This window comes from Enoplosus armatus, chromosome 21 (genome assembly GCF_043641665.1).
Source record: "Enoplosus armatus isolate fEnoArm2 chromosome 21, fEnoArm2.hap1, whole genome shotgun sequence".
Lineage (NCBI taxonomy): Eukaryota > Metazoa > Chordata > Actinopteri > Centrarchiformes > Enoplosidae > Enoplosus > Enoplosus armatus.
The window spans coordinates 15051858-15079758 of record NC_092200.1 but is presented as its reverse complement, the minus strand read 5'-3'; the positions used below and the strand labels follow the sequence as shown (position 1 = coordinate 15079758).

At 41.5% G+C, this 27901-nt stretch overlaps 2 protein-coding genes across 2 annotated transcripts in view; both read left to right on the top strand.

Moving 5' to 3' along the window:
• Nucleotides 1–2041, top strand: part of arhgap29a (Rho GTPase activating protein 29a) — a 33749-nt gene extending 31708 nt beyond the window's left edge. Inside the window, exon 22 of the mRNA XM_070927952.1 lies at nucleotides 66–2041. Within this exon, the coding sequence (XP_070784053.1) occupies nucleotides 66–1018 (953 nt within the window). The 3' untranslated portion in view covers nucleotides 1019–2041. The remainder of the gene's footprint in view (nucleotides 1–65) is intronic.
• Nucleotides 2042–3035: 994 nt separating this feature from the next.
• abca4a (ATP-binding cassette, sub-family A (ABC1), member 4a) overlaps nucleotides 3036–27901 on the top strand; it is a 29277-nt gene continuing 4411 nt past the window's right edge. Inside the window, exons 1-37 of the mRNA XM_070927951.1 lie at nucleotides 3036–3101; nucleotides 3697–3790; nucleotides 3946–4087; nucleotides 4319–4458; nucleotides 6319–6446; nucleotides 7057–7254; nucleotides 9405–9494; nucleotides 10426–10660; nucleotides 10848–10987; nucleotides 13371–13487; nucleotides 14330–14527; nucleotides 16549–16754; nucleotides 16837–17013; nucleotides 17195–17417; nucleotides 18271–18492; nucleotides 18993–19197; nucleotides 19310–19387; nucleotides 19559–19783; nucleotides 20559–20736; nucleotides 20852–20983; nucleotides 21201–21340; nucleotides 21556–21693; nucleotides 21927–22105; nucleotides 22427–22529; nucleotides 23048–23253; nucleotides 23643–23697; nucleotides 23875–23955; nucleotides 24717–24892; nucleotides 25153–25277; nucleotides 25477–25575; nucleotides 25669–25858; nucleotides 25975–26069; nucleotides 26304–26336; nucleotides 26536–26641; nucleotides 26770–26844; nucleotides 27023–27192; nucleotides 27702–27879. Of these exons, the coding sequence (XP_070784052.1) occupies nucleotides 3036–3101; nucleotides 3697–3790; nucleotides 3946–4087; nucleotides 4319–4458; nucleotides 6319–6446; nucleotides 7057–7254; nucleotides 9405–9494; nucleotides 10426–10660; nucleotides 10848–10987; nucleotides 13371–13487; nucleotides 14330–14527; nucleotides 16549–16754; nucleotides 16837–17013; nucleotides 17195–17417; nucleotides 18271–18492; nucleotides 18993–19197; nucleotides 19310–19387; nucleotides 19559–19783; nucleotides 20559–20736; nucleotides 20852–20983; nucleotides 21201–21340; nucleotides 21556–21693; nucleotides 21927–22105; nucleotides 22427–22529; nucleotides 23048–23253; nucleotides 23643–23697; nucleotides 23875–23955; nucleotides 24717–24892; nucleotides 25153–25277; nucleotides 25477–25575; nucleotides 25669–25858; nucleotides 25975–26069; nucleotides 26304–26336; nucleotides 26536–26641; nucleotides 26770–26844; nucleotides 27023–27192; nucleotides 27702–27879 (5343 nt within the window). The remainder of the gene's footprint in view (nucleotides 3102–3696; nucleotides 3791–3945; nucleotides 4088–4318; nucleotides 4459–6318; nucleotides 6447–7056; nucleotides 7255–9404; nucleotides 9495–10425; nucleotides 10661–10847; nucleotides 10988–13370; nucleotides 13488–14329; nucleotides 14528–16548; nucleotides 16755–16836; nucleotides 17014–17194; nucleotides 17418–18270; nucleotides 18493–18992; nucleotides 19198–19309; nucleotides 19388–19558; nucleotides 19784–20558; nucleotides 20737–20851; nucleotides 20984–21200; nucleotides 21341–21555; nucleotides 21694–21926; nucleotides 22106–22426; nucleotides 22530–23047; nucleotides 23254–23642; nucleotides 23698–23874; nucleotides 23956–24716; nucleotides 24893–25152; nucleotides 25278–25476; nucleotides 25576–25668; nucleotides 25859–25974; nucleotides 26070–26303; nucleotides 26337–26535; nucleotides 26642–26769; nucleotides 26845–27022; nucleotides 27193–27701; nucleotides 27880–27901) is intronic.

Sequence of the window (27901 nt, the reverse complement as noted above, 5' to 3'; positions counted from 1 at the left end):
AATATAAAGCATTATTAATGTTCGTACATTAATGTTTAACCTCTTGTTAATCTCTCTATTTAAAGCTGATGAAGTGGATTCAGAGACCTTCAATGGGGTTTTGTCATCAAGCGTCCCCGAGGTCCCGAAACCTGGTGAGAGAGGCCTCTGTCGGTCTCAGCATATCACTGTCACCAGGGTCCAGCTTCGACACACTCGCAACAAACTCTCCTCCCGGCCAGTGAGCCTGCCAGCTGAACAAATACTCAACCGAGGCCAAGTGGACGAGAATAACACCCGGAACAGCACTGACCAGGACGACTGGAGAGGAGGCAGTTGCGACCAGTCGATTGAAGAGGCGGACGAAACTGAGAATACAAAATTGCGAGTGGGCACCCATTACCGGAGTACATTTATTGACACCCAGACGTTACGCAGAACTTGGGACAAACAGTACAAGCATGATGTTGCTTCCAGAACAGTCAGAATCGTGGCCAGTTCACCCACAGAGAGTACAGCAGTAGATGTCGGCAATTTATCACCTTCTGTGCCATTGTCCTCATCAACCTTCTCCCTTGCAACAGCTGGGAGCACTATTAGCACCATCTACCCCAACAGACCTTACACCGTCGCAGTGCGACCCAGTAGGACCTTAAGAAGGGAGGACAATGTAACAAAGTACAACCATGTTGCAACAGCTTTCAGGGCTCCCAGAACTCTCCAGCCTCCCCCTGGGACCTTCTACAAGCCCCCGTCAAGGAGCAAAGCGAAAGCGCTGCAGAACTGTGCATTGGCTAACAGCGCTGAGGAAGAAGATGAGGAGGAGGATGACGATGAGGATGAGGAGTTGGGGATTGAGATAGAGGTGTCTGTAGACGAGCCTCTTGAGGAAGACATTGAGGCCGAGCAGGCAGCCATGTCTCAGTCTCCCAGCTCTAGCCCAGAGGAGCTGGGCCAAAACCAGGCCAAACCAGTGTACCAGAGACTAAGGCCCAGACGCCTCCAAGAGGTAGAACATCGAGAGGCTCATTTTGTGTGATCATCTGAGAGTCATGGACTGTCAGAGGTCTAGAAAACGGTGCTTGAATGTGAACAATGTGTGCCATAGTCTCTTGGACAAAGAATAAGAAACATCTGCATTGACTCTGCAAAGGCAATTTCCAGATGTACTATGATTGTGGGCACTGTGTGGAAAATTAAATGTACCTTTTGGTCCTCAAAAGACAAACAAGATGCACTTAAAATGCTGTATATTTTGTAACATGATTCACCAATATTTCATTTACCAATCACTTGCTCAGTACACTCTGGCACATGGTCAGAATATTTATAATTCTTTTTGAAACTTGTGCAATTACATTTTTGTTTGACTATTTTGTACAAAGTTCTTACAGGCTCACTATCTATGTATGTTTATATACCAAAAATGAACTATGTTTGAATCGTTACAATAGTGCATTTAGCCACAACACTGAAAAAAAAAAGTTTGGTGCACTTAGCTGACATCAATACTCTGACACAAATCTTTTCTGAGTCGTGTTTCTACCTACTGTGAGTCAGAATGTTTCAAACTGTTACATTTAGGTTATAATTAATCATTTTGCTAATAACTTGTGTGTATAAAGCAATATAATGACCTTTTGTTACATGCTGCACTGGGTATCTGTATAGGCATTTGGTAACGTTATGAACCAGTTGCAAAGGGTATACATCCACTTGTTTTTATACTGTTCAACTTGTATGGTGTCAACTTTAAACTGATCTGAAAAGCTTTTGAAATTCCACTGGATTGTATAACGGCCTTATCCTTCTTATTTTAATACAACATTTCCATTTCTTAATAGCCAAAGCTGTTTTTCTTTTTACAACTGAAGTAGTTTTATCAATAACCTAAACCTTACAGGTTCCTCTGTAAGTAATAGGAAGTGCATCATTTTATTTAAATGGTATCTGTTTTTCAAAGTAATGTACAAAGTTGACAGAATGTTGAGATGTTCAGTGTAAAAAAACAGGTACATGAAAACAAACACCCTTTTGTAACTTATTAAAATATATCTGACAATTTCCAACTTCCACAATGGTCTGTTTCTTTTGTTGCAGCAACTTTATTTAACAAAAAAGAATGACTCCCTTGATTACTAGAAGTTATGTAATGTTATTGTTTAGCAAGAAAAGCTTTATCCATGTTATACAGACTATTAACAAGGAGCATGTTGGCCAGTGAATGTAGGGCCATGTGCCATGCAAATTTTTGTTGAATGTTGTAAAAAATTTCATATTTATTTTTTACCGGTGGTGGGATTATAACAGAGGTAGGATTATACAGTATAACATAGGCCAGGTGGTTAGGTCATCTAGGCCTCTACAAATGGATGAGAGCATTAGCAGCCTCTCAGCACTGAGGAAGGAGATTAAATCAATCTCCTTAACTATTCACAAGGTCTGGATTCTAGCTGTGTTAGCAACCCCAAGGAGCACTCGGTGGAATATGTGGTGTTATGCTTCATTTATTGGGTATCAATCAACAGTGCAAGTGTTCTTCTGAGGTAAGTGATATATCATGCTTGACTATAGCTACCCTTTGAAATTCAGTCAAAGTATATAGTTAGTGATGTGGTAGCCATAAAATTTCATTGTAGTTGTAACTGGTTGAGATTTAAGTTAATTTTGTTACATGCACCGGGAATGTGTGATATTCAGTGTTTTTGGGAAGTGGCATTATCCATGAACAGTTCTGAGAATGTTTACAGACTGTGGAAAGTTCTATAATTGTTATGCTGACCATGGGAAGAGTCTTGAGCTCATTAACCTTATTACAGAGCTATTGCTAGCCTTCACATGGAGCACTTGCTGGATGAATGGATGGACATCTCTGATGTACACAAGAGTTCATCCACAAAATGTAGCTTTCCAAATCCTTAAAGTATCTCTTAAAATCATAAATGTTTTTGTCAAACACAAGGTAGCTTTATTTAGCTCATAAGAGTATTGTCTACTGGTTGAATACAGGTTTGTAGGCTGGTGCTATCCCCTGCGGGGGGTGAAAAGGAGGAGCCATGGGGGCAGGAAGACAGGTCAAACTCCTGTTGTGGAAGAACTGGACCATCCGCAGGAGGCAGAGGGTAAAATCCTCTCATCCATTAATTACACACCACATTCACCCCTGTGAGAGTTCCAGTTAAAATACCTTCAGGTGTCATTGTTTGTAGATGATACCAACTAATTTACTGAAAAGGCTTTTGTGTCTGAAACATGAGACAGTGTTTATTTAATTGAACAATGCAAAATCACTGTAATAAACTACAGCAACAGTCTTTTTTAAAAATCATCTAGTCCTTTTTAATGCTTACAATGGAAACTGACATTAGCAATATTGCTCACCTGCCAAAAGTTAGATTCCATGAAAATATCTCAGACCTACAGAATATTCTGATAAGATTGATCAAGGAACTCATTTTGAAAGTTGTGCTTTTGTTATGTGACTTTATCCAACTTTTTTTATTAAAAAAAATATCAAATGGACTGTTTTGTGTAGTAACATATTTCAACTTAATGTCAACATGCAGCAAAAACGGGACATTCATTATCAAGTGAAAACTATTCCCTATTGCGCCAGTTTACCAGTCGTCATACTAAAGGCCTATGTACTGTATATGCATTGTCTAGAAGTCCACTTTTAAAATCTTTTTCATACAACAAACACTTTCAATCAACCAGGTGCGTTTCTTCATGGAGATCATGTGGCCTGTTATGCTTTTCATGGGACTAGTGTGGCTCAGAAGAGTGAATCCACTCTACCGTCAACATGAATGTAAGAAAACGACTGTACCAGAAAATATCAGAAACATTTTAATCCACAGAGAGAGAAATGTGATGCCCCTTGTGGTCTATGGCATCCTCATTCATAGATATTCATAAATCATTTGTGTAAAGCACTGAAAGCCAACAGTATCTCCTCTACCTCAGGCCACTTCCCCAACAAGGCCATGCCCTCCACAGGGGTCCTGCCATGGATCCAGGGAATCTTCTGTAATGCCAACAACCCTTGTTTTCAATACCCCACCCGTGGTGAATCTCCTGGCCTGGTGTCCAACTACAACAACTCCATGTAAGCTTCACTCTGGGCTGGTAGGGGGAGGTCATCTTAAACCAGAGGTGTTGAATTCTTATGAACATCTGATCTGAGATGAAATGGCAGAAGTTTCTAATGGAGTCAAAGAGAATATGTTTAAATGTGGATTATGTTCTATGTGTGCATACAATCATGTGAATGCGTATGCTGTTAATCTGTTGTTAAAGAAGACTACGTGTGTGGTTTGTTGTTGACCTCGCTCCTCAGATTGGCTCGGTTCTACTCAGATGCCCAGGAGCTTCTTTTTAGTGACCCAGAGTTTCTGCAGCTCAGTCGCCTCTGGAGGGAACTGAATGCCATGAGCAACTTCATGGACACCCTGCGCACCCATCCTGAACAGGTCTCAGGTCAGTGCTCCAGCCTTTCATGAACATACTGCGAAAGCATTAATGTCTGTAAAGGCAAACCCAAGGTCAGTCAGGTTATTCTGGTTGGTAAATATAGATTTAGCATTGCAAGCTATTCTTAATGTTCTGCTCCTGGTGGAACATACAAAGGGTTAATTTTTTTTGCTGTTGTGTTTTGTAAAGATATTATTATTATTATATTATGTTATGACCAGTAGATCGCGATCGACGTATTGGCCACCCCTGGTCTACATGATATCCCACACCTTTTCCCATCAGTCTGTCTGTGTATCTATACAGCAAAACAGGATTACACCATATGGGTTTAAGAAAGGCCCATAATGTAATCTGCTTACTTTCACCACCAGCGTGTTGTTTATTTGGTGGGAAAGCAATTCACATGTTCCCCATCCATGCTCCTCTCTCCACAAGAGAACATAAAAACACTGATCCCGTCTCAAGGGACACCATGCAAACAATTCTCTGTTCATGTCAACATATACGTTACATGTTACATTCTGTATACAACATGTTTCCCTGCTGGCTAAATAAACCTTTATGATGGGAGTGGAAGGAGGATGAGTGTATTCCAGCCTGCAAATGATTATGTCTAGTTGGTCTCTATGCTGCCACTCTCATGGAGAAATATGTAGATGGGCTAACAGAGCGAACAGAGATATGGATCCACATTCCACACAAGTTCCCGTGAGCCCCAGGAGAGGAAATTGAATCATGTTGAGAACTAAGTTATGTAATTGTTGAAATTGTGCAAGGCCCTTGATTATGAAGCATGAACTTTTTTCGCACTGCATTAGTGTGTGCATGCACCTGTGTCCATGTGCCCATAGGTGTATATACTCCATAATTATATAGCCCAAAAGAAAGGTCTGCTGTGAGATGGTGAAGAATAGTTTGACATTTTTGAAAATAGCTAGCTGGCTAGGCTAGCTGTGTCCCTTGTCTCCAGTCTTTGTGCTAAGCTAACTGGCTGCTGGCTGTAGCCTCACATTTAATGGACAAATATGTGAGTGGTATCGATCTTCTCCCCTAACTTCGCCAGAAATGGAGCCTTGCGGTAGTTCAGGCAAGCACAGAAATCACTTATTGTCACATGCTGTATTTATCATCCAATCATTCATGTCCTCGACCTAATTTCCATACAATCACCTGCAATTTGTTTTTAAGGTTGGATTCCCAACTCGCACATTCACATGCATATTAGCTAAACATAAAAACAAACACAGAGGTATCTGTTTTGACTGACTGTATATCCTGCTTTATCCAGCTACTTGATAGCCCAAAGCACTTTTGTGTCAGTGATCAGTGCCTCATAAATCTTCACTTGGTGTGAGTAACCTCACCACAAAAACAAGTTCCCGTGCATGAGAACTTTATCACAAGGCAAGTCAATTTAGGGCTGGATGCAGGCCACACCAGCACTTTGCTTTGCAGAACAAACTGTATTCATGCACAGACAGCTCACAGGAAATGATGAGACGGTGCAGAGGAGGAGTGTCTTCATGTTCATGTTCCTATCCTTTGAATGCAACAGATTTGTCACAACTTGTCCAAAATATGTGTCACCTAGTATTCAGATTTTTTCTGAACTTATCCAGTATCCGCTGCCTGACTCAAAAGCAGATTTAATAAACGTGTGTCGCTAGACAGTCATTAAACCCAACAGTATATGAATGTACAATTAAAGAATGAAGACAATAGAGTGTGCTGTTGTGGAGCACAGAAGACAAGAGTAAATTCTCATTTTGGTGACTGTGGTGGTCTCCTGTTATTCTAACTGGAGAAGATATACACAATCATCCAAGTTCCGTTGTCATTCACATGAACTGCCTCTGTCTGTAGGCCGAGGAGTGAAGGTGGAGACCATCCTAAAGGATGATGAGACCCTGACATCATTCCTGCTGAGGGACGTTCCTCTGACAGAGTCTGTGGTGTATCAGCTAGTCAATGCCCAAATCAGGCCTGAACAGGTACACAGACACACAGACACAGACACACACACAAATGTAATGTTGTGGTTGGATGCTGTCCCTGAGGTTGATCTGCCAGTTTCAGTCTCCCCCAGTGTAATGCTTGACAGTAATGTAAAGTACAAATGAGTCATCAGCTTTGAATGAGCTTTTCTTGAAGTGGAGTAAAGATCACATAGTAGCTGTTCACATCTGTACTGCAACTCATCATATTTACATCTCACCCATTCATCAATCCCCTATAGTTTCTTTTCATTCTCGGGGCTCCAGCCTATCCCAACATGCATTGCGCAAGAGGGTACAAGCTGGACAGGTCAACATATTGACAGGCAAATACTTTCACACCTATATGGAGTTTCCACTTCAAATAACCTGTCAAAACTTATGCTATATTTTGAACTTCATATTCCTTGAGTTGGAGTGCTTTGGAAATTTCCATTCATTGTTTAACGCTTTGATTTTCGAAGCCATTTTCATTCAGAAAACACAATATAAAATACTGTGAAGTTCAATAAAATACATCACTGTGAAATTATATCAATATTTAAATGTTTCAGTCCTTGTTTGAAATCAACCTAACCTACGTACATTTCCACTCACACTTTTCCAGTTTGCCTTCGGGGTTCCAGCCTTGCATTTAAAAGACATCGCCTGCAGCCTGAGCCTGCTGGAGAGATTCCTCATCTTCCCCAGCCGCCGAGGACTCTATGCCGTCCGCAATGCCATGTGCATCCTCACCCCACAGCGGCTACAGATCATTGAGGACAAATTCTACGCCAATGTCGACTTTTTCAAGCTCTTCCGGCTGGTCAGTGTTGGGATTTAGAGGGCTGATTAGGATGTTAGTTTTATAGGATTTCATTTATTAATTTTATTAATTAAATTAGAGGCCCTTTCTCCTCATTTGAACACATACCAGTGACTGTAAGATTTTTTTAAGCCATCCATTGTGGACTGACTGTATAAAGCTCATAGAAACATCATTTTTAAGTGTGCAATGCATAAAGAGTTATCCATTTGGTTTATGAATAGGAAAGGGCAGTACAGAGTTGTGGTTGGATGAGTCCCATTTGGGACTTTGCCGTGTTTATTATTTTATTTGCAAAGATCTTCGATGGCCATTCACAGACGGCCGAGCCAACCGCTGCCTGAATGACTTGAGGTTAAGCTGGCACAAGGCAATACAGTATTTGGCAGGATATGACATTTGCAAAATAGTTATCAAACAATGACATGTAAGTGTTTTAACCACAGTGTGTGGTTAAAACACTTACAAGGTGGTTGACAAGTTCATGTATAAAGATGTTTTGTCTTTTAAGTGATATAACAGACCCAGACATAATAATTTTACAGCCAAGTTATTATACTCTGACTGCACAAAGATATTGAAAAACCTACTACACAAACCTACTAAAGAGGTACACCTGCTATTTTAGAGTCATCATAATTTAATGATACCCCCATTGCATCCTCAGGAAGATGCCCTTCATTTTTTGTACATTCGGTGTATTAGCTGCTGGTTGCAGCTTATGTCTGACTTCACATCAGCGGTTTGTGCTCAAATCACATCTGGATCAAGACTTAACAAGCTCACACAGGCCTGTCATACAGCACGTTTAAAGTCAGGAGCCGCAGTGGATAGCTGTTAGTGTTTTGCTCTGACTCACAGGGTGGAACAAATATTTCTCAGGGATATGTAAGCTGTAAATGCAGTCCAAATTATACTACTTTACACTACTACATCATTCTCCACGCATGTTAAAGAACTCTGCATTACTACATCATTAAGAACGCAAATGTATATATTAACATGAAAGATACATTTCAAGTGATGGAAAATTTGAAATATGAATATCACCCTGTATTAAGTATAGTGTTGTAAAGAAAGTATTATATGTAAAGTTAGTAACCCTAGCCCTATCCACAACCATAATCGGTTACTACAAAATGAAATAGTACTAATCAATATGTGGAAAGTATAGCTGAAAAAACATGTATTAAGAACTCCTAAATCTTATTAAAACTAAATTACATCTGCAAATCTTAGAGATGTGGATAACATTAGTGGCTGCTCAAAGTGTTTAGCTGGGATTTACCGTCTGAGTAACTGAATAAGTTTACAGCAAATAAACTTGAGACAATATTTCAAACTGCAAACAACTCCAAAACTTAATGAACTAAGTTGAAGAAGTTGCTTGGAAGCCCTCATTGCATTTAAGCATGGGCTTTATTTATCTGCAAGAGACTTAATTAAGAGTGCGCTGCAGCTCTGCCAACATGCTTCAAAATAGGTAGGGAGGATGCAGACAACTTGTGAAACAGCCATGAGCATTAGCTGAGCCTCTGTCTGTAATTAGCTTAGCGAAGAGTCACTCCTCTCTTTAGTAATCACAGGGCACTGCGAGTAAACATGGGCCACAATGAGACAGACAGCAACAGCAGCGGCTGCCGTCTGCCTCATCCTCATCCCGGCACAATCACATGGGACTGGGCCAAGTGTGGTTAGTTGTCTGTCTGTCTCTGCTTGTGCTATAGCAGCAAAAAAGCTCAAATGCTCCTCGCCATCATTTCTTGTGGGTGTTCAGTCCAAACATCATTATTGTTTTGGAGTGATGACCACTGGGAGCTGTTCATTATCACCACAGCCACTGATATGACTTTTGAAACCCATTTTAGCCAAATCACACACTGTCCTTCTCTGTCTCTGTCACACTGAGATAGAAAGAAATGTCAAAGAGGAAGGATGTCTCTGGAAAGATGAGATCTGCAGCACACGGTTGTTGTAAGAGCTTTTAATAAAGTGCAGCAACTTGTGCTTTTAACTTGACATCATGCGACCTGGTCAGACTGCATATAGGCTGTTATCAATGGCCAAATTAAATGTTTGCACTGAGAAAAAGTGAAAAAATATGTTTTTATGTATTTATGCTAAAATAATGTATTTTTGTTTCTCTCCAGCTTCCTCTTGTGCTGGACAATCACTCTGAAGGCATTGACATTCACCTCTGGGTACGGGTCGTCTCGGCCGCCTCGGACAAACTGCAAGAGGTAAGGCATGGCCCACGCAGCTCCAGTCTCGCTCTATTCAAAAGTTCACCGCCTGCTATTTTTAGCTGCCAGGAAACAGTTGCTTCCTCTGGCTTGAGTTTTTACGCAAACACAGACAGTGGGGGGATATCGTTTAGTGCGTATGAGGAAGGCTAAATGCAGAACAGGCCCTTTTAGCTTCAAAAACAGATACATCATCATTATGGGACCATCCCAATGGAAACAACACTGAGGCTGCAAGAACAGGTGAATAAGAAAGGATTATCTTATGAAACATGAGTCAGTATTATTAAATATGGTTACACTGCTAAACATTCAGTGTGCATGGGTGTGAGAAAATACCGTTATTTGTTGTTGTGGCTGTTTCCATGGGATATTTAGTGGAGCTGACAGTCTGACATCCTGTTGGCAAGACACTTGTCCCTGTCTCCACGATAGACAGTCAGGACGGATGACGTGAATCCACTCAGTTGTTCCTCACCTTTTAAATCAAAGATGTTTGCAAAAATCTTCCAAAGATCATTTGGAAAATTGAAAAAACTGAAATCTGTGTGACCAAACAAAAAACAAGATTCTAATTGTTGCTATTAGAACATGATTATAAGATTCACAGCATTGACCTTTTTCAATTAGAGACTGCGATCAGGAACAAAACATTGCATTATAGTTAATGAATGTCAGAAGTACAGTTTTGTACTTTTCAATGTACCAGATTTTTGTCCATGCAGTTGCTCTTTGCTTATTGAGTGATTCATGCCCATCCAAGCCTTGGTGCCTAATCAAGGTGTCTATGAGAAAATTAATAGGACTGTTACAAAACCTTAGAACTCATTGGAACCATAAAAGAGCTGTTATGTGTTATGTTTCACCTAAAAGCTCACACCTCTCTGGTCTTATTTAAGCTCTGTTTTCCTGTCTTATCTCTCCACAGTTGTACCAGAGGAACAGCTCCAGGGAGCTTCTCCAGGTCGTGACTCCTCTCTTGCAGAACAATCTGTCCTTTAAGCAGGTGATGGCCGCTGCCTCCAGCCTGGTGTGTGGCTACACTGAGGGTGCTTTCTCCCGCGTCACCTCCTTTAACTGGTATGAGGACAATAACTATAAAGCCTTCCTGGGCATCAGCAGCGGCAGGGCCCAGAGCCACTACATGTACGACAACAACACCAGTGAGTAGAACACATGTTAGTATGACAGATATTAGGGAAGGCATTGTTCCAGTCTCAGGCTTTCAGTTTTACTTTAAAACCTCGCCAAATATGCTACATAGTATATATGGATGAGCATAAAAGCAATTTGCTGTATTCTCTTTCAGTAAAATGTATCAAGTAAATATGGCATAACCTTTCCCTGTAGCTCCTTTTTGCAATGATCTGATGAAAGAACTGGAGTCCAACCCCGCCACCAGGATCGTGTGGAACTCTGTCAAGCCCATGCTGATGGGACAGATCCTCTACGCCCCTGACTCGCCGGCTGTTAGGCAGATCATACGAAATGTAAGCAGCATTGGGCCGCATGGTGGACGCATTTATCGTTGCATTTATCATGGTTTAATACTTTTAAGACAGTGGAAATCAAATTCTTAACCCTATTGATACAATATTCTAGTGAGCCCAGACACTTAAAAGTTTTCAAATATAGAGGTTTTACTCTATTGTTGATTGATGTGACACAATAGTGATGCATTTTACTTTTCAGCTATTTTGAATAAATAGCCAGAAAACTGGGTACTTGGCAGGATCATTGAACAAAGAAAAATGTGTCACACAAAGATGGAGAGATAATGCAAAAGGTAAAAAAATATTTGTTTCCCCCCCCAGATTATCGTCTTTAGATGTGATGTGTATTAATACACATCAGATGCTTTCTGTTACTCCATGACATCCATATCTTTGATTTTCTGTGGCGAAACCAAGCCTACTGCAGTGAACAATGCATTTTCCCTCAAAAGGGGATCAGCTTTCCTCATGTCATGTCCCGCGCTTTGTATCTAGATGTAGATACGTGTTGGTCAAAGCCCTTCAGGGGGGCAGCAGTCATGGATGGCTTGGTCGCAATGGAAGAACACAAGCTGATCGGCTGTGATGACTACCACACAGTCCACTGGCGCCATGGCTTTTTCAGTGTTATGTAAGCAGCAAGAGTCTGTCCTTAAAGACGTGTGATCATGCACACAAAGAGACACACAAACACTCGTGTTTCCTCTTTCCTGACCTTTAATGCCCTCTTTGTTTTCCTCTTCCCTCAGATTGGGATCCTAATTGTACTTAGAAAGCCTCCACAGGCTCTTTGCTTTATTCCTCTTAACTCTGTCATGCATCGGTTTATTTCACAAGAAACTCCAAGTGAAGCACCATGTTCTTAAATATATGTTGTCACTCTTTATGTGACTGCTCTTGTGTAAAGATGAACTATGCAGGTCTTATCTGCATTGGTTACTCTTGACAAAATCACCTTCAAGTCCACACAGGCCTGAAAGCAAGTTTGATATTTCTTCACAGTTCAGTTTGATACATTGAACATTTTTAGAATTAAAACCAGAGTTGATTATGAAATACGGTGGCAAACGTTACAGTTAAATACTTCTGAGCAGTCATTGCTTTTGAGTTTTTGTGCTCAGAAATAGCAGTAGCCCAACTTACTGTAATATTAAGAGACAATGTAAAAGTCAGTGGATTTTACCCAGGAAGTAGGACCCAGTCATTGGCATTCATGAATAGGTTTAATCTCTAATTGCTCATTTTTAACACTGCGTTGGCCTTGTATTCAGTAACATTGGCTTCACCATGATGATGACTGCAACAATACGTCTTGGCTATGTAATATAGGTATAGGCATCTGTTCGGCTGTCTTATGGTCAGCTCAACAGACACCAGAAAACCAGAAGTCAAGCTTAGCTATTTGACATGACTGTTACTGTCTTGCATAGAGGCAAAGATGCAAGTGTTTCATTGAGTTCAATATATGAATATAGAATACTTTGTGCTCACATTGCAACAAATTCAGGTATATGCTAAGACAGGCACAAAACATCCCACATCTTGGCCAACTACAAGATCTCTCGACCGCCCCCTTGAAGAAATCACCGTAAGGAATCCCCCAGTCCTGCTACTGCTTTTGGCTGCTGTTTCAAACTGCCTCAGGGGATGAGGAAGCGCTCACTTGTGGGAACCTGACTGGGATTCACTGGGCAGGCTGAATGCATTCGGCCAGTTGTCACCAAAGGCCTCCATTGTCACCCCAGCTCCATTGTCCCCATTGTCACCCAAAATCAGACACACACAAGAGGAAGGCGTTTAATTGGGTGTACTCTTGAGCGCTTTCATCCCCCACTGCACATGACTGAATACTGAAATAGCCAGCCTTTGGTATTTGCCACACAAAGCACTGTACCCACACACATCCAGGGTTTTAACGATAAGCGTGCAGTAAATATTTGACGATTTGGCACAGAGTGCATTTGTTGCACAGTTGCTGGTTATCTGAACAGGCCCACGGGAATTCTTTGTGTGAGAATGTGTGTGTTGTCTTTGCAAAGCCTGTTTTCACAGAGAGTTTAATGTGGGAATGGTATGTAGCAGGAGATTAGGAGAGCTGTGACAATGTGTGTATTTGAGTTTCTGAATGTTGTGTACACATGTGCACGTGTAGACTTGTGTGGATTTGAAGTTTTCCCCAACATGCTAATTTCTTCTATGCATGTGTGCAAAATGTGAATGTGTGTTCCTATATTTCTGAATGCTGACGTCCAGATATGGGCATTTGTGAGAGCTATGAGAGAGTGGTGTGTGCATATTTATTTTTAATAATAATTCCCTGTTCTTCCAATCTTGACTCACTAACTACTCACACACACACACATTTCCATCTCTCCTATAGGCAAACACTACGTTTGAGGAGCTGGAGAGGCTGAGGACGATGGGGAAGGCCTGGGAGGAAGTGGCTCCTCAGATCTGGGATTTTTTCCAAAATGGAGTCCAAGTCAAGATGATCCGGGTAGGACAACAATATAGTGTGACTGAATAATCAACAAACAGTACACCAGTACACTATAAGTAATGACGACGTGTATAAAGTAAGTTTATCAAATCATGTGTTCGTGGTAGAAACTCCTTTAACATGCAACCAAATATCTGAAGAATCAGTGAACAAAATATACAAGACTACATGCAAGATCGCTGCATTTACATTACCACAGCTAACTTATCTTTGATTATGGTTTGAAATTACATCCACATACCAGCCCTACTGTGCCTAATACAGCTGATATGATCAGGATCCACCTTTGTGTTGCCATTCAGCTGACATCCAATGCCAAACAATTGTCCCTTTGAATGAGGTGATTGATGATGTTGTTGTTATTTTATCCTGATCTTTTCCTCAATGATATTTTTTGCTGATGTCTCAGGAGTTCACAAAGTTTCCTGTTTGAAAAGAACCTTATCTTACCAAAAATATCACATCTCTTTCCCCTTTCCTTCTATCTGCCTCTCTTTAATAAGTGTCTATCTTTCCCTCTTCTTTTTTCTTTCCAGCCAAAACTATAAACCCCATCCACTTTACTTTTTGTCCTTGTTTGCTTATCCTTCTCTTAACTCTCTCCCTTTCTTCCTCTAGCCTTTTTGTTGTTTGACAAATCTAATAACATTTTAATGCTTGAAATGAGTTTATTTTGGTTGCATATGTATTGCTCTTTCCTCTTCTTGTACTTGTTGTGAAATGTTTATTGTGTTCCTACTGGTGTCCTAGCAACATCTTCCTCAGAAAAAAGGCCTTGCTCTTAATGGAAAAAGAAACAGGGTAAATAAAGCTTATTCCCCCACTTCCTTTTGTTTCAGGACACCATCTGCAATCCATCCGTGATGGATTTCATCGATAGGACTCTAGCGGAGGCGCCATTCTCCTCCAAACACATCCTCAACTTCCTGTACAATGGCCCACCAGAGGACCGTCCAGACGATGTGCCTGATTTTGACTGGCGAGACATCTTCAACCTGACTGACCGGGTCATTCGGATGCTCAACCAATATGGGGATGTGAGTGAGCATTACTCAAAGACATCCATCCTTTTAGCAATTCCTTCATCTTGTCGTAGCTGAAATTCCTTGCCTCTCAAATACCACTGAATGTGTGAAATGTGTATCAGAGTGCGGAATTATACTGACTGGTCAAAGGGGGCCCCACATTTCCAGATGAAAATAAGGTGTCAGGATTGTTTTTGCTAATCTTTTCACCTTGTCTCCCAATTGACTGAGAATGTGGACTGTTTTTCCACACCTGAGATGTCAAGTTCTAGGACAGGCCTATTCATGAAATAATCCAATCAAGCACAGGTCTTGTCACTTCCAATACCCTGCTTGCCAAACCACTATGTGCTCAATACTGCTCTTGATGAGATGTGAGCATTTAGATAAGCTGCCTTTGGGCAATTTGTCGCCCCCGTCCAGAGACATGGAAATCCACCCAGGTGGGCGAGAGCCAGAGCAACAAACTAGCTGTCGAGTCTCTTTTGTTTACTGTTGATGGAGTGGAGGGTAAAGAAAAACAAAAAAAAACATCACAAACCTTCTCTTGTGAGGGCCCTCCACATTTAGTGGACCAATGCATTTGAAACAAAGTTAGAATCACCCCTTACCATGCGGAGGCTAATCGGAATGAGAGGCCTATCGCACTGGGGGGTGACACGGGGGGCACCTGGGGGCATGGCTGGGTGGATGGTTGGTGCTCTTTGTTTTTGTCCAAGTTGAAGCTTACAGCACTTGAGTGTGACAGGGAGAGTGGGAACGATTGAGGCCGATTAGATACAGCTGTCACTCCATCCACCATCCTTTATACAGCGACAACAATGACCGTGGGCTTGATGGCTGGTTGGCTGCGCGTTGATGGCATGCATGCGTATCACACCGCACAGTGGGGCTGCAGTGTTAGTAGGTGAATGTAAATGAAGGGACAGTCTTTGTAATTTGAATCATCTGTTGGGCATGTTTAGTGTACATTGTGTCTGTAAATGCATATATGCGTGTATTTTGAATGCATGTCTGTGTTTGAACTGCTAATTGTGTGTATGTGTGTTTTGGGTTGGGGTGAGTTCGTGGGGTGGGGGGGTATCTGTGCATGGGATCTCAGGGGCAAATTGTTGTTTTGGAGTGTTTCCTTTTGGATCACGCCCCTCCCTATTTGCATTAGCCTACAGTGAATGGCTATATCAGACTCCTGCTTTGCAGGAAAGTCGGTCCAGCACTTTTGTCCGGACTGAAATATCTCAACAACTATGGGATGGATTTCCATGAAATTTTGTACAGATTTTCATGGTCCCCAGAGGATGAATCATGACCATGATCCCCTGGCTTTTCTGCAGCGCCAACAGCTCACTTATCCAGTGAGACGTTTCAGCATTTACTAGATGGATGGGCACAGAATGTGACATTTTCGTCAAAATTTAAATGTGTCCAATACGTTGGTTTATGACTAAATACCTAGACAAATTACATTCCCATCACTCTCAGCTTTGTTTTCTAGTGCTAATTAGCAAACATTCCTAAACTAAGATGGTGACTATGGCAACATCCGCATTGTCATTGTCAGTATGCTAGCATGCCGACGTTTAGCACAGCTGTGCATAGGTACAGCCTCACTGAGCCACTAGCATGACTGTAGACTCTTAGTTTTGTTTAAAAAATACACCAATTTAGCGAAAGACAAAAAATATAATTGGCCAAAGAGGGCATTTTGAGGTATTTTTCTGAATATTGTTTGTAGAAGAAACTACTATTTCACATTTAATCATATCAGTTTACACTTAATACTGTTCAAATGTCAGATTAATTGGCAATACATTTGACCCATCAAGATGAAAAATATTTCTAATGTTTGATGATTCGATGACTACAATTATGCTCCAGTGTATGTAAAACTCAAGTAATGCAGTTATCTTTTAAAGTGAAATCTAAATCTAATATTCTGTTAAACAGACAGCACTTAAAGTGCAGTTTTGCTGGTGCTCTGCTTGTTACTCTGGTCTAACACCCGTCTCCCTTGTTCATTCTCCCTTATCCAGTGTGTGACCCTGGATAAGTTTGTAGCTCAGCCTGACGAGGACGCCGTCACTCATCGGGCCTTGGACCTGTTGGAGGAGAGCAAGTTCTGGGCGGGCCTTGTCTTCGTCAATATGTACCCTTGGACCACCAATGTCCCGCCTCATGTTAAGTTCAAGATCCGTATGGATATTGATGCGGTGGAGCGCACCAATAAGGTCAAAGACAGGTTAGAATCAAAGTCAAGTGGAGATGATGGGTTTAGTGTAATATTGGTACATTTAGAGACTAAATATGTGTGTATTGCTCAGGTATTGGGACCCTGGCCCCAGAGCCGATCCTATGGATGACTTCCGATATGTTTGGGGTGGCTTTGCTTACCTCCAGGACATAATAGAGCACGGGATCATCAAGAGTCAGACAGGAAAGGAGTGGCCACTGGGAGTTTACCTACAGCAGATGCCCTATCCTTGTTATGTGGATGATCTGTGAGTGGACAACATGAAAATTTAGTAACTTTAGAAGTTCAATCACATTTAACAGTCATGTTTTAGCATTACACTACTTGGTTAACTACTTTTTTTGGTAGTAAACCTGAATTCTGGTTCCTCACTCCAGTAACTGTGTCCTTCTCCTCCATCTTATTTCTCCTTGCCCTTCTCTGTCCAGCTTCATGCTGACACTGAACCGCTGTTTCCCCATCTTCATGGTGCTGGCCTGGGTCTACTCCGTGTCCATGATAGTCAAGAGTATTGTCCTGGAGAAGGAACTCCGCCTGAAGGAGACCCTGAAGGCCACGGGGGTCACCAACGGCGTCATCTGGTCCACCTGGTTTATCGACAGCTTCCTCATGATGGGCACAAGCACCGCTCTCCTCACGGCCATCATCATGGTGAGGAAAGATTTACCACAAAGCTTCTAAAAGTCTTGGTTCCTGTGCCATCTAATTTGTCTCATGTGGGTGGAACACTGATAATGCAAAGTATACAGTATATGAATGGAGGACCTAGAGTGCATGTAGGCTTTCCTCTACTATGTTCCAGCACATTTCTTCACTTTCGTATTTTTACTGTTAAATTTACTATAATCCATCCTTTGCCAGAAACAGCTAATCCACATGTGAAGCTAATGAGTCTTTTTAATGATTAACCAGTGTGTCTCTGATCATGTTGACTTTTCTGGATATACATGTCAAGATATCACCCACCCAGTTTTACTGTGAACCACTACCAGATCTTTTTCCTTGAAATAATTAATAGATGATAGTGGCTAACTGATTGTATACTTCACACATGAATCATTAATGAACTGTGAACTGTGAATACCATGACATCATGGGAATTATGTCATTGGCTTTGCAGAAATGGGCTGGTCAATGAGTAACTCTACAGAGTCATCTCTTGCAGTCAGCCAGTGGTTCATATAATAGTAAAATAGGCTGTTGTGACCTCTAGTGGATGATGTTTTATACCAAAATCACTTAAATAATGTCTGTATTGCATGTCACCAATGTGGTATTTATTAGCCCTTATTTCACATGGCAAGTTGACTAAAAAATACTTTTAAATTCTGTTTAACTCCCGAGGTATCTATATATTTTATATTATAGGCTATGGAAACATGTGTTTGATAGATAAATTGGTTCAATACATCAGTCACCATGTCCTTCGCCTTCATCCGCAGTGTGTGTGGTAGTCCTATGCTGATGTTCACCCTGTGTATTTCCCTCTGTTTCTGGCCTATAGGGAGGAAGGGTACTCAACTACAGCAACGCCGTCATCCTCTTCCTCTTTTTGCTCACCTTCACCACGGCGACCATCATGCAATGCTTCCTCCTCAGCGTCTTCTTCAACCAGGCCAACCTGGCAGCTGCCTGCTGCGGCATTGTTTACTTCACCCTTTACCTCCCGCACATCTTCTGCTTCGCCTGGCAGGACTGCATCACCAAGGACATGAAGATCCTGGTGGTGGGTGTCACATCTCGGCATCTCCCTCTAACAGGGGAGTGTGTATCAATTGAAAACATGCATCTGTATGTAGAGTAATTATTCCATTTTTAGCTACAGCACAGGAGTTACCTGCTCAGAATCTTCCCATGTATATTCAGATATAGAAACTTTTAATACTTTACCAACCATGTTTAAACACAGTGAGTTGTTCCTTAATTGCATTGACCTATTAGATCCAGAGGAACCGAAGCATTATAACTATGCCTAACTAAACTCAAAACTAAAACTTATTTTGGGGCCTCTCACACATTCACACAGTCTATGTTATATAAACGTCCTGCATTTCTTTAAAAAGCTTTGCTTAATAAACAGAAAGTATATGAAGTACAATAAACACAGTAATATTGAGGGAAAATATGATGAAGAAAATTAAATAAATTAAGTTTAGACAATATATGGTTGAAGGACGGGCCTTCAAATTAGAACAAAGATGATTTTATCATTGCCTCCTCCCTCAGAGTCTGCTGTCTCAAGTGGCTTTTGGCTTTGGGACTGAATACCTGTCACGGTATGAAGAGCAGGGTCTGGGTCTGCAGTGGGACAACATCCAGACCAGCCCTCTGGAGGGGGATGAGTTCTCCTTTCTCACTTCTATCTGCATGATGGGTCTGGACTCTGTGCTGTACGCTGTGCTGGCCTGGTACCTGGACAATGTCTTCCCTGGTCAGTGCATTAGAGATAAATGAAGGGTTTGCTGTAAAAACAAATACTATCTTGATTAATTTACAAATTTAATGTAGCTCATGTATTATTTGTTATTATCTTTTCATCACAGGACAGTATGGAATTGGTCGACCATTTTACTTCCCCTTCCTGCCCTGTTATTGGCTCAACAGTGTGGCTCCAGCTTCAGGTAACCTTTCTTACTTACTGTTTTCCCAATTCACTTACTGTTAATGAACAAAATGTATGCTAAAGCGAATTATTTCTAAATGAAAGAGGACCTAGCCTGTTAAAGTTTTGTTATCCAGTGACATAATGTACCAATCTCGGCCTTAAGTCAGCTTTTCTTTTTTCTCTGAAGGCGACACCAAACTGGAGTTGGATAAAAAAGGCTTTGACAACCTGACAAACAAAGAGCAAGGAGGGCAGCGGAAAAAAGAGGAGGAGGAGGAAGACCAAGACCATGAGAAAGACCAGGAGAAACCCAAGACTCTGGAGAAGACAGCCTCGTGTGAACACCAGGATCAGCGTGAGAGGCTGGAGAAGGAGAGCCAGGCTGAGGCCGAGGAGAACCAGGAGAAAGACGGTATAATAGTTCCTGTTGTTTCGTATGTAACTCTTTAATCAGATTACTTTCACATTGTAACTTCCTGGAAAAGTCGCCCATTGTATTCTACCACAGGGTATAATAGACACAACACAGTTCTATCATGATTCTATTATCACACATTACAGCTGCACTTGATTATCTATCAACATCTCTGCTCGTTTCTGGTATCTGAAGGACAAATTACAGCATAATTATCCACATATGATTAATTACATATCATATTAATTATGTTGATGTAATATTTCTCTCAATTGATCTCCATTCGGGATTGAGGCTGTCTCTCTGTTTGCTCTCACTTTCCCTTTCTGCCAATCAAATTCATTGTGTGGGAACTCTGTGTCCTTGTGTGTGTTTGCACTTGCTGGCATATACGTGACACACATACTGCCAGCTTCTCCGTTTCATGCTTAGTTAATAAGTGATGGATCTTTGCACCGTATGGCATTCCGATCTCATATGTGTCTTGCCTCTTTCATACACTTTAGATGAACATTTGGGAAATAAAATGACACTTTTGTTACTTTCTGAAAAGACATGTGATGGGGATAGAAGGTGATATGTTGATATGATTGTCATTTTGTAATTTGGTTGAACTTGAAATTATTATATTATTATATATTATTGTTTCTCTGTTTACTTTGCTGCCTTGGTGGATTTCATTTTGCTTTTTAGGTACTCAGTCCAGACGCAGTCTTCACTCATGGTCCGGACAAATTAGTAACACACATGTGGTTGCCTCTCCTGTATGCAGGTCAGCCGTTCTTTGAAGCAGAGCCAGCTGACCTGGTGAAAGGAGTTTGTATCCAGGACCTTGTCAAGGTGTTTGGCAGCAGCTGCAGACCAGCCGTGGACGGCCTTAGCATCAGCTTTTATGAGAGCCAGATCACTGCCTTTCTGGGCCACAATGGGGCTGGGAAGACCACCACCATGTATGTCACACAAATGCTGCACATGCAAGCATATTAACACACGACAACCACACACTAAGTGCTGAACATGTAGAAAATACAAAGAGTCTTATTTCTCTTTCTCTCTGTCTCCCAGGTCCATCTTGACCGGTATGTTCCCTCCCACCTCAGGGACAGCCACTATCTACGGCAAGGACATCCGCACAGACATGGACACCATCCGTCTCTCTCTGGGAATGTGCCCTCAACACAACATCCTTTTTCAGCAGTATGTAACTCCCCTCACACTTAGAATTTAGATTCAAATTGTTATTATAAATAAGTAGTTTTGGTAAATTGCATTTGATGTTGTGCCACAATAGTAGTCATCATACAGTGTGATAAAAAACAAGCAGATAAAGTGCAGTGTGCAGTGTCTGCTTGCGTGTAATTTCATAGTTGTAACTGGATTATATCTTCCCCATCTTTCTCTTGTTGTCTATCAGTATGACTGTAGCGGAGCATATCCTCTTCTACTCGCTGTTGAAAGGCCGTCCAATAGCGGAGGCTGAGGAGGAGGTGGAGAACATGCTGCAGGATCTGGGTCTTCCCCACAAGAGGGATGAACTGACCCAGAACCTCTCAGGTCCGTCTGGATGCTTCTTCATGTAAAAAAAAGCTGCTGAAAGTGTGTGTGTGTGTGTGTGTGTGATTTTTGTTTTTTTAGATAGATGGTACACACCTAGCATGTAGGTGTATGCACAAATGTATATCATTGCTCACTACCATGCAAACCACACACACACACACACACACACACTGATATGTGCACCGTCAGTACTTTATGATGTTCTAATCCAGGGGGCATGCAGAGGAAGTTATCTGTGGCCTTGGCGTTTGTTGGTGGGGCTAAGGTGGTGATCCTGGATGAGCCCACTTCAGGGGTGGACCCCTACTCCAGACGCTCCATTTGGGACCTGCTGCTCAAATACCGTGCAGGTAACACTGACCCCTGCTGGCTATATACAATCATATATTCTTGGGCCTACTGAATATATGATACCATATTCAAACCAATCTCTTAATTAAAAATGGATGAGTTTTTTCCTGCCTTAGTCTTTCACAGCACCACAGTATTATTACATCTTGATTGAGCTAAGAGATAGACTTCTAAATCAGAAGCATCTATCCTTCTTTCATATTTACCCCTTCTTCTCTGTCCCATGTTGCAGGGCGCACAGTGATCATGTCCACCCACCACATGGACGAGGCCGACCTGCTGAGCGACAGGGTGGCTATCATCTCTCAGGGCCGCCTCTACTGCTGCGGCTCCCCCATCTTCCTCAAGAACTGTTTTGGCGCTGGCTTCTATCTCACTCTCGTACGCCGAATGAAACATGACACTCCAAAGGTGGGAAAATGGAGCCTTGGCTTGAAACCCTGATGAATAATAAATCAATCAATAAATGACCAAGCAAAGAAAAAAAGCATACTGATATATCCACATGGAAGTGGATTTATCCATGTGGTCTCTAATTTTCCTCTAATTTTTACCTCTAATTTTTTAGTGAAAGATATTTAACACCAGACTAACGATGGTTTCACCTTTATGAGTCCCTCTGTGATTTGCATGTAAATGAGTCCCTGTGAGACTAAGGGGCAGCAAAAATGCATACAGGAGGGTTATATAAAAGAAGTATTTTTGAATTTCCGATAACATTTTGTCCTGCAGGCCAGCTGTGACTGTACAGAGGATTGCTCCTGCAAATGTTCAAAGTGTTCAAAGTTCAAAGTGAGCCAGGAGGAAAGCCAGACTGCAGGCAGACAGATGGACGGTAAGGTCACCATTAGTTCCATTATTATCTTGTGAATTTCAAAGATCAGTTCGTTATGCCAAGTTCATTGTCAATCTCCTTTAACCTGTTTTAGTCTATTCAGCTTCTAATTTGATAATTCAATGGAGCATAATCCATTTGTCCTGCTGATGAATAGCACTTTTGCACTGGATTGTCGCCAGTCTACTTTTTGTACCTGCTGCCAACACTCCTAGAAACACCCTGTACTTACTGTACTACAGTAGGCGCTCTCTAGAGGTCAGTTGGATGTGCAGTTTTGCCCAATCATATGCTGTGATTTTATTTGTTTTTCTTCTATGCTTCTTTATTCACTGCTGTGGTTTTGCACAGTACATTTCTACTTAACATGCCAACTATCAGTTATCAGATATTCTGTTTTCATGTATCTTTTTACATTATTGTTGTTGCTGCTTACTTTACATTCTCCAGTACCTCTTATAGTGTGTAGAGATTAAATTAAACAAACAAAGCAGTGAAATAAGGCCACTCATTTCCAGGTAACATGGAAAGCATCACAGCCCTGGTCCATCATCACGTGCCGCAGGCTCGTCTCATCGAGGCCATTGGCCAGGAGCTGACCTACCTGCTGCCGAACCGTAACTTCCAGCCCAGGGCCTATGCAAGCCTCTTCAGGGAACTGGAGGAAACCCTAGTGGACATCGGCCTCAGCAGCTTTGGTGTGTCCGACACGTCGCTGGAGGAGGTGCGTGCAAATAGTGAAAAAAGAGATGGTAGCATTTGTAGTAATCATAGGACTGCTTGTATTTACATGCAGTCGTGATTTGTGAGGAAAATCAAAAAAGTAATTGACGAACAAGTTTACACTGAAGTCTCAGGACAATACATCAAGCTGACAATGAGTGCCCCCTGAATAAGAAAGATTCTAGGTTATTGAATTACAAATTACATTTTCATTTTCAGTGCTAAACAGCAATTTGATAGCAAGTACAAAAGAAAGCAGGGAGCATCTGTCATATAGTCACTGCCTGACTTTCACCTTCACAGTGATTAGGCTCTGTTTCATAAGGCTTTGTAATCAAGAGCAGCTGTTAATCTTATGTCCTGACAATAAAATAAGCTATTTCCTTGTAGATCTTCCTAAAGGTCACTGCTGATGGGAATGCAACCAACAGGAAATGTACACAAGGTAAAAAAGAAAAACAGCCCAAAGTTTCTGTAGAGCTTTCCTTTAACTTCTTTTTCTCGTCCTCTTGATTTATTGTGTGTCTAAATGTGTAGTTGTGTCTCTTGTAGGCCTCTTTTCTCCGTCTACCCCTCCTCACATGTCCTATATCCTTTGTATCCCATTCTCCAACTCTCTCAGACAAGAAATCATTGCAACAGATCTCTCGAACTAGTCTCTGTGGATTCAACAGAGTGGCAGTTGATATGGAACCACCAAAAGGTGATACTGGCTTTCAGCTTACAGCTCTGGACAAATGCTGCTGTTGTGGGAAAAACACATCAGTTTCTGTAATTTAAGAGGAATTTTAGAGGATGGACAGTCTACAAAGGAACAAACCCCCGTAAAACCACAACTAGTTGTTTCTACACTTTTTTGTTTTTGCATGAATTAAACAAACAAAATTTAACAGAATTAGTGAGCTTTAGAGCTGCTGGTAGGTGTTTTTTTTTGTTACCTTTGGACAGAGCCAGGCTAGCTGTTTTTTTTTTTCTCCTGTTTCCAGTGTTTGTGCTACACTAAGCTAACTGGCTGCTGGCAGTAGCTTCATATTTACAGTACAGACATAAGAGTGGCATCAATCTTCCCATCTAACTTTCGGCAAGAAAGCCAATGAGGGTATTTCCCCAATGTCAAACTATTATTTTGAATATTCTTTAATCCATTCCTGAAAACATATTTGGGCAAAAGTGTTTTTCCTCAGAACAATGCAATGCAGAGAGCTTCAGCTTGGGCATTTCGATATATGATGATTCATCATGAATATATATTTTGATCCAGAGCTTTCACTGGCACACTAGTGACATATTAAGATGATGAACTACATCCCTAAGGCTAGTGGAGCACTGCTGGTAAATGCTTTTTGATCCCTGTTCACAGAAGACTAAACATGCTTGGCTTGCTGGCTGGCCTCTTCAATCTAGCATTTAACACTGCATGTGCAAATCAGAACTGCGCCACTTGACCTGAGCTTTATATTCCAGAGACAGATGGGGCAGTGCACACCAATGGCCAGGGCCCTTGTGACGTCCCAGAAAGCAGCGCAGGAAGGGGATCCTACCAGGTCCGAGGCCTGTGTCTGACCATCAAACAGTTCTTCGCTCTGCTGATCAAGAGGTTACATCACGCGACACGCTCCTACAAAGACTTCTTCGCCCAGGTTACCTTGCTATAATTCATCAAACCATAATCTAATGCAGCACTGTCAGTAATATTAATAGCAGTTTATGTTTTAAGTGCTGCTACAGTATATGGTATATTATAGAAGATCAAAATGTCGTATATTGTTATAAAGTTTGGCTGTCTGAATTAGAGTTTAATTTCCAAGACGTTTCAGGGCCTTAATCCTCATCAGAGTGTTACATATTTTGTCTGTTTTGTGTTTTTTAAATCGCAGTTATGTCTCTGTGTCTTTGGTAGACTGTGCTGCCAGCTAGTTTTGTTTTCCTGGCACTGACATTCACTCTGATCGTTCCGCCTTTTGGAGAATATCCAAGTCTGACTCTCAGTCCCTGGATGTATGGGAGACAGTACACCTTCTTCAGGTGGGCGTAATGGACACAAGGTCACCTAGCACTATTATATATAGTTATATATAATATATATTACTATAGTTGTTATAAGGAGACTTGCCAATTTAATGAGTTAAGAACAATACTTCTAATTGAATTTGTCTAAATTGTTGAAAAAACTATTTCCAATTTTGGCATTGTAGCGTGTATTTTATTGTTTTGTCCACTGCAGTAATGAGCGTCCTATAGATGCTCAGATGAGATACTTTGCTGAAGTGCTGTTGGACAAGCCTGGCTTTGGGACTCGCTGCATGGTGGATGAACCACTCGAGTGAGTCACCTTCACAGATTTTGATTTTTTTTTCCCACTCTGTACCCTGTACTGTTTTGTTTGACTACACTGGTCGATTTCTCCCTCTGGTAGAGATTTCCCATGTAACAACATCACCACGGAGTGGGAGATGCCCCTTGTTAACCCTGTCCTGATCGATATGCTGGCTGGCCCAGAATGGGACTCCTTCAGACCATCTCCAGACTGTCAATGCAGCACACCCAAGAAGCTCACCATGCTCCCTGTGTGTCCTGAGGGAGCTGGAGGCTTGCCACCTCCACAGGTGGGTAGTTGAGTCGCTTATATTGAAAATGGCCACAATATATCACTTCCACTTATTCAACTGAAGGTCCGCCAGTGTCTCATGTTAAATGTACACTGTGTCATTTTGTGCATCAGAGGATCCAGTCAACAGGAGATGTTCTCATGGACCTAACAGGCAGGAACATCTCTGACTACCTGGTGAAGACCTACCCCAGCCTCATCAGAACCAGGTACCAAGATCCTTTGCACCAATTCAAGAACTTACTTGTCCAAAAAGCAAAAGCTGAATGCAATGATGAAATGCATTGAGTTACTGTTCAATATACTGTAGATTCTCTCCTGTGCATTGATCTAAACATTTGTGTTTACACGCAAGAACTCTACTGTAGGTATATAAGACTTGTGAGCCTCTTTGTGATGTTTAAGTATTTTAAGTTTAAGTTGAAATATTTATCTCTTTCCAGCTTGAAGAGCAAATATTGGGTGAACGAACAAAGGTAATTTCAACACACTTAAAACAGTTAGGTCCAAATAGGGCTATTTTATATGCATTTTGAAGTATATTACATGGACGGATATAGTGGTGCAGTTCTCCCTCCAGTGGTTGTAATGGTGTGGTACACTTTTTGGCTGCAGTAGCTGGAATGACAGTAAAGCTTTGCAGATGTCAGCAGGGGTTTTCTCTGTGGTGTCAAGGTATGGAGGTATATCGGTGGGAGGACAGCTTCCTGTTTTAGTGCTGCAGCCAAAAACCATCCAGGATGTGGCAGCACAGCTGGGACGACTGCTCAATGTGACTGGGGTATGGCTTTAAAACTCACTGTGTGTTTTGCTTATGTTTGTGTGCACTATTATCTTTGTTTCTGTGTGCTCATTACATTGCTCTTTGGGGATTTCTTTTGTAATGGGGCTTCGAATTTAATGTTGCAGGGCAAATACTCCAAACAAACGCTGAAGGACATAGGGACATTCCTCAGGTACATGGAGACTCAAAACAATGTCAAGGTCAGTCCAACAAAGCCTCACCAGTCTGATGAAACCTTCACCACTGTGATCAACTTTCCTCATTGTATAACACAATGTAATAGACTATACATCATTTTCTCACAAACCAAGGAAATGCTGTATTTTATAGACGTCAAAATTATAAATCAGCAGGACATCATTCTCTGTATTTCCACAGGTGTGGTACAACAACAAGGGCTGGCATGCCATGGTTTCATTTATGAACGTGGCCAACAATGCTATCCTCCGTGCCAACCTGCCCAAAGGAGCTAACCTGGACAAATATGGAATCACAGCCATCAACCATCCTCTGAACCTCACCAAAGAACAGCTCTCTGAGATCACTGTGTGAGTGACCAATGGCTGGACATGTCTCCAATTACATCTCAAAGTCTGAAACTTTGCTAGGCTTTTGCAAGGAGAAGGACAGACTTTCTAAGAAGTACAACCAGGGTGTGATACTTGTGTAGTCACAGTTATTACTGATCCAGAGTCTCAAATAAAATATTTGTTTTGTAATCACTGTTCACTGAGGTCACTGCTGAGAAATGAGCATTTTGTAAGTGACGTTATCCCCTGGAAACTCCCGTCCTGCTTGTTACACTTTTTCTTACACTGATTTAGTCATCTTTAAAGGAAAGAAAATCCTCCTGTAGATTATTTTATACTGGTAGATAGCATCAATCTGTGATGTCAAATGCATTGTTGGAGCTTTGCCTTCTGTGGATCTACTTATCCCTGTATGAATGTTGAAGGTTTGTGTAATATTACACCTATAGAAATATATATATTCTTTTAGATCTCTTAACATTTAACTTGATATTTTAGCTGATAATTTCCCTCTGTCCTTTCCCCAGCCTGACCACCTCAGTGGATGCAGTGGTGGCCATCTGTGTCATCTTTGCCATGTCCTTCATTCCAGCCAGCTTCGTCCTCTATTTAATCCAGGAGAGGGTCACCCAGGCCAAACACCTGCAGTTTGTCAGTGGTGTCAGTCCATTGGTCTACTGGATGGCCAACTTTCTCTGGGACATGGTACAGTGACCCTGTTACCTTA